The sequence below is a fragment of the Trichomycterus rosablanca genome, chromosome 25 (assembly GCF_030014385.1).
Source record: "Trichomycterus rosablanca isolate fTriRos1 chromosome 25, fTriRos1.hap1, whole genome shotgun sequence".
Classification (NCBI taxonomy): domain Eukaryota; kingdom Metazoa; phylum Chordata; class Actinopteri; order Siluriformes; family Trichomycteridae; genus Trichomycterus; species Trichomycterus rosablanca.
In genome coordinates, this window is record NC_086012.1 from 17,069,360 (window position 1) to 17,075,875 (window position 6,516).

General features: G+C 40.2%; 1 protein-coding gene across 1 annotated transcript; it reads right to left on the reverse strand.

The window, feature by feature from the left end:
• Positions 1-670: 670 nt before the first annotated feature.
• Positions 671-6,516, reverse strand: phb2a (prohibitin 2a). The gene is made up of 10 exons (XM_062988120.1): positions 6,461-6,516; positions 5,536-5,668; positions 5,204-5,288; positions 4,922-5,001; positions 3,839-4,023; positions 3,425-3,554; positions 2,717-2,820; positions 1,973-2,050; positions 1,782-1,858; positions 671-1,207 (listed from the first exon to the last, which is right to left on the reverse strand). Exons 1-10 carry the CDS (start codon positions 6,479-6,481, stop codon positions 1,189-1,191), a joined length of 912 nt encoding a protein of 303 aa, XP_062844190.1. The 5' UTR covers positions 6,482-6,516; the 3' UTR covers positions 671-1,188.

Here is a 6,516-nt window from a genome sequence, read left to right on the forward strand (position 1 = left end):
CACTACTAAATAAAACACTGACACACTCTAAAATCTTGCGGTAAGCCTACCCAAAAAAGAGTGGAACCTGTTATAGCAGCAGAACATGGGACAGTAGACTACTAATGCCCCTGGTTTGCGAATAGGATGACCATCAAGCTCATGGTTAAGTGTCCACATGCATCAGTGCTGTGTAGCCTGATGTGTAGTTTGGCACCATCTGCTGGCCACAAGATGATCTGAACAACTGTAATGCACACACAAAAAACCCTAAAAACTCTTCACATGCGTTTGTTTCAGCACCTAAATGTATTTCAGGATGCAAATGCTAGTTTGTATTGTTAATTGGCTAATAAAAATGATCCAAGAATTATGTATTATTTTAGCAAACTAACACGCACTCTAGCCTTTTGTGATGCATTTCGATTATCAAATGTATGTAAATTTGAACAAACGGGAGGTCAATCAAGTCCAAGAAATCCAAATGCAGCAGGAGTGTATGCATCCATGCTCCATTTAGCAGACACTAAACTGATCCAAAGCAAATTATAATCGTGACTGAATACAATTGCAAGCAATTGAAGGTTAAATGGTCGTTCATAAGGGCCCAACAGTGGCAACTTGGCCTCATTTAAATTCCCTATTATTCTTTAATGCAAAAAAACCCAAATAAACAAGCCCACAGCCAATATTAGGTTGGAAAACAATATTTAATAAAATCTTCGAGCCTTTTGTCAGCATACACGGCAAAGGAACCAGTTGGTCCCGAGTGCTTTTTTTAATCGGCCCAGGCAACACAAACAACCCATCTTACTCTCCCTGTTCTGCTCTGTAATCTGGTCCCACTGTAGTTTACAACATGTTACATGAAGTTTCCACAAGGGGGAGTTCACATACAAGTTTTTTTTTTTTTATGTTAACGTGCCAGTCAAAATTAATTTAATTATTATTATTATTCTCTGCGACCCATCTGGGGTTTAAAACACCCTGCTGTACACAGATAGCAGCTTAGTGACCCCTCCTAGCATCTCCAGTGTCTTTATTTCTAATACTAATTTACACTTATATATACGTACATTCCTCTGAAGCTGATATTATTAAACCTTCATAAGACGTGCACAGCACCCAGCCCCAGTGTGGAAACCATGCACTAATAAGAAGACGGTTTAAGTCAACATGGAATGCACCACTCCTCTGGGGTGAAGTTCTTCACTTCCCTAGAGACAAACTGCAACAGAAAAAAACACCATAAACATCAAGAAACAAATCAGAGAGTAATTCAGCTATTTATTAAATAATATTGTCAGTTTCCATCCACTGAATAAATCTACAGCATCATTTTGGCACCTAGGACCAAATTTATATTTACATATCTGGTCATGGGCCACAGACTTAAGATTTTCAGATGATGTTTTACACTTTGGTTCCATTCAGTTCAGGTTCAAACACAGTTACGGCCAATTTAGTATCTCCAGTTCACCTTACTTGCACGTCTTTGGACTGCAGGAGGAAACCCACGCAGATACGGTGAGAACATGCACACAGAAAGGACTCAGGCGGCTCCACCCGGGATTCAAACCCAGGATCTTCTTAAGATCTAACGTGGACTTTCCCATACGCATGTACAACCTGAAATAATAGAATGCATAACCTTCTCCAAGACTAGATGCCTACTGGGCACCATCAAACCTTTACTGGTATGGTGGGTAACGTTATGGTGGGTGTTAATTCTCGCACCTCTGTTGGTATAACAGAGTCTCAAGCATTAGCGGAGGGAAGACACAGAGGAATAAGGGACTTACTTATTGAAAGAGCTGTCCTGAAGGTTCAGTACAAGGCTGTCTGCATTCAGATACACTTTATTCTGTGATGCCGCCACCTGCGTAACACACACACACACAGTTTTACACCGTCATTACTCACTACACACTGTGCTTTCCAAAATCCTCCTCCTGCATCTAAAACAAGCGCAGACGTTTTGCATTTGGCTCACCGTCTTGGCAATGTTCTGGGCTGCTCGGATGCGTCTCAGTTTAAGGTAGCCTGGATTCTTCATCACAGCCTCGCCCAGCTGGGTTTGGTCATTCACAAATACACAAAATAAAGAATAATAAAGAATTACTGTGCAAATTTAACTATAGTTTCTGTGCTGACTCAATAAAGCACATACATTCAGGTATGTGGTAGCCTAGTGGTTAAGGTACTGGACTAATGATCAGAAAATTGCTGGGTAAAGCCAAATTGCCACTGTTGTGCTCCTGAACAAGGCTCTTTACCCTTAATTGCTTCCAATGTACCTCGTTTTGAATAAAAGTATCTGTTAAATGGCGTAAATGTACATGCTTTCAGTAATACATGTGAACCTGTTGAGTTTGCCGGGACGTTTTATATTCCAGACTATCTAACGTTGTTTGTCCTCCAGCACGAGCTACAGTTTTAAAATATGTGTGTGGACATCACTTGTAACAAGTGGATTCAGCTACTTAAGACACAAACATTTCCAATTCAGCAAAAAATTATTCAATAACTGCAAATAAATGAATTTTAGTGTGCAATTTTACTTTTACACTTTTACTGCCGTGACCAGACCTGTCTAACGGCAGTAAGTCATTGGGCACTGTCTGCTCTGGCACTGTAGGAGGACTTGAGGAACCACTTGTGGCTGTGATACTGGGCTTCTAAGAGACACTTGTAATACCAGTTGGGTTTGGGGCAAAATGAATTAAAAGGATGTTACCATTTTAGCAGCCTGAGCTTCTCCCTCAGCCTGGATGATCTTATGTTTCTGGTCCTGCTCAGCCTTCACCACATAGAACTGAGCTCTCTGAGCCTCCTGCTGAGCTGAGCAGAGCATTGGCAAAGAAAACATTTAAAGTTCAGATTATCAGGTAAAAAAAAGACATGTCACTCAAAATGACATTTTGTGGAATAATAATGACTGCTGAATATGACGTGTGATAACGGGGCTCTCAGTCAAGTCCAAGCTTGTTTACACTATGAATGTTGACACATCAGCAGCTCATGAGGGCAAAAGAAAAGGATTTTAAAGAGTGACAAATCCATCCGGTAGTCACTCATAATAGGTTATGCTTTAAATTCGTCACTCTGTTCCAGTGCATGCAAAAAATAATGAACTGTGTTGAACATAATTGATTTTTTCTAGTTTTTAGATGTCAACATGCAGCCCAACTGCCTTGTGAAGCCCTGCAACGGATCTGCACATTGTCCAGGGTATTCCTGCTCAGAGCCCAGTGGTTCCGTGGACCCAGACCAGGATAAAGCAGTTGATGAAAATGAGTTTTCAAATGGCATCGTGGCCTGACTACAAATCACAACGAATCCTGAGACACCCGTAGATCTGCATCCTCAAAATTACAAGACTACAGTTCACGTTACTACAGCTATCATCTTCATACAGTGGCATTATGGGTACTGCAGTCCTTACCGACTTGCTTGGCCTCTACAGCAGCCGTGTACTCCTTGCTGAAGCTGAGCTCTGTGATTGCCACGTCATCCAGAATGATATTAAAGTCCTTGGCTCTCTCGATCAGCTCCCTTCTGATCAGCAGTGACACCTGAGCAGCATCAGGGAAACAGCAAAATGAGACACGGACGGTCAGAACACGACTGCTTTAAAAGACGTACACTGATCCACAATCCACCATCAACTCAATTCAGCCACTCTGGTTATGTCTGTGCTGATTTATGTGCTAAATGTAAACATTGCAGTAAATGTATTGGCTGTTTTGGCAAGTTTATTGTCCGGTTCCAGCTCAGCTTACACAGGAGCTCCATTAAAAGCAGGCGTTAGTTGTAATGCCCAGTGCTATAGAAGACATGTCAGAGGGTGATGGTATACCTGCGCTCTCTGTGTGATGAGCTGAGAGGCGTTGAACTTGGCCACGACGCTCTTCAGCACCTCGTTGACGATGGAGGGCAGGACACGCTCCTCATAGTCCTGACCCAGGTGCTGGTAGAGGAACGGCAGGCTGGAGGCCACCGGCCGGGACAGCACACGCAGGGCAATGCTCACCATCTGAAGATCTGCATGTGAAGACAGACTTATGATTCACTTTGGCATTAATTCTGTAGGTTTATGAAACTCTGCTGGAGGGAGAAAACACTCCTCGATTTTGTGCTGCATACATCATGTCAGGAAGATTCACTGATGCAGCATCTTTTAGTAAAAAAATAAATAAATAAAATAATTCCAGGTGCCCGGCAATGAAAAAAAATACATTTATCAGCAGAATATTAGTGTGAACACACTCACTGCTTATTTTATATGTATATAATCTAATATATTTTCATTTCCATTAACCATTTTATCCTGGTCAGGGTAACGGTGGGTCCGCCCTCCCACAGGACAAATAATTTCCTTCATGTTTTTATAGATAGATAGATAAATAGATAGATAGATATATAGATAAATAGCTAGATGGATGCAGCCCTGGAGCTGAAAGCTAAAGAAAACTATTGCAGTTTTAATTGGAATCATAATTTTGTCAAAAACACACGTTATTTACAGCTCTCCGTTTCCAGAGCCATTTTATTTATTATATAGTCCCACAGTGGTGAATTCTGTAAGTGATAAGGGACACTGCAGCGTAGTGGTTAAGGTACTGGACTAGTAATCAGAAGATTACTGGTTTAAGCCTCACCACTGCCGGGTTGCTGCTGTTGGGCCCCTGAGCAAGGCCCTTAACCCTCAATTGCTTAGACTATATATTGTCACAGTGCTGTAAGTCACTTTGGATAAGAAGTGTCTGCTAAATGCAGAAAATGTAAATGTGACAGTCATACAATACTGGGCTTAAAGAAACTCATTATGTAAAAGCTGTATTTTAAAAATAACTCTAATCTAAATGTACACAGACATAAAAAAAAGCATTTATTAGTGCAGTATTTTACATTTAATTGTCGAAATGTATTAGAAAGACACCTTTGCTTCCTGTGAGGGATGAAATCTTTCTCGGCCTGGCTCGGATGTCGTAGATGATCGGGTACTGGAACCACGGTATCCTAGTAATACACCAATACACGTTAATTTCAATACATCTCAGTGAACATATATATATATATAAAAAAAAAAAAACTGCACTGTGCTTATACTATACATATAAAATATGCTCTCAAAATCAAACTGGACGTGTCATTTTGGACACTTTAATAAAAACAATTCGAGATGTATAGAGAGTGAATTTGAAAGTAAAAATATTAATACCTGAAATGCAGCCCTTCTGAGAGCACCGTGTCCATCTGCAGGCCTCCGATTCTGTTGAAGATGATGGCCCTCTGTCCACCCTCCACTGTAAAAACCAACCAATCGTTATAAACTCTGAGACTATTACGCAATTAAATCACAAATGAGCAAGCTGTTTAACATGTGTGTAATAGTATTTTTTTTTAATTTGTACTAAAATGATGTGTATAATTTGCATAATGTAAGGTAGAATGGTAGAAACTTCGTATGTCAAAGTAATGTCAGAGCTTTAAGATACCAGTTCCCTCTCTCTTCTTTAATTTTCATGTTAAATCAGCCAGTGGAACTGTTACCTGTGTATGTCGCCTCTTTGACTCCGTAAGCCAGCGCTCCAGCTCCCATGAGCAGTTTAATACCCAGGCCGGCTCCTCTCGGCCCTCCAGACGACATCCTGCCCGCTATCTGCCTCAGCTGCTGTAGAAAACCCTGAGAACGATAAAACATGCAGGTCTGAGCTCACTGTGTGCATAATTTATACGTATGCTTGTATTTATTAAACCGTTTGGGCTTTAAAACTACTGTAATCAACTATTGAAACTAATGTTCTAGTAAGATGAACTTCCATTCCTAAAAGACATAATATAAAGCTTTCTTGCCAATTTACACCAAATAAGTTGTTAGCTTGTCATTTATTTTACTTTTATGTTTGATTTCTCACCTTTTGGGAACAGGTGCAGGTGTGTTTATATACCTTTGGATGTTAAATCTATGTAAGCAGGGTTCTAATATTCATATAATATTCTATACGACCAAAAGGTTTGTGGACACTAATGGAGCTTTCCTCCTCCGAAACAGCTATAAGAGCATCCTGGGAAGGTTTTTTCACTATTGTTTCTCTTCGTGTGATTGCATCATTGTTAAAAAGAACGCCTGACTCACTGTCGACATTCCAATCTATCCCAAAAATGTTCAATAGGAAGATGTCAGGGATCTGTGCAGACCACTGGATGAAGCATATCATCATAATGGATTTTATACACCAGGTGCAATTAAATACAGTGATAATTGTGTAAACTGTACAAGAATTAATGTATGAATAATAAATAATTCAAGTGTGCAGTGCAGTAATAGAGATGCAACACTGGGCAAAGAAACCAGCATTGAGCTACCACAAAACAACAAGCTTAGAATGTAATAAACACGCTAAATACACGCACCTTTAATGTAATTTTAATATCAACTGCTTTTTAAAATCATATCTGATATAAAATAACTTACTCCAGGTTCTTTATCGGCCATGCTGTCTCTTCTGCGGCTCCAAATCCTCACAGCAC

Excerpts from the sequence above, each read along its gene's own strand:
- phb2a (XM_062988120.1), bottom strand. The coding sequence starts at position 6,481 with ATGGCCGATAAAGAACCTGGA. Across the intron at positions 5,289-5,535 it reads CAAAGAGGCGACATACACAG|TGGAGGGTGGACAGAGGGCC; the intron begins GTAACAGTTCCA and ends TGGTTTTTACAG. Across the intron at positions 3,555-3,838 it reads TCATCACACAGAGAGCGCAG|GTGTCACTGCTGATCAGAAG; the intron begins GTATACCATCAC and ends GATGCTGCTCAG.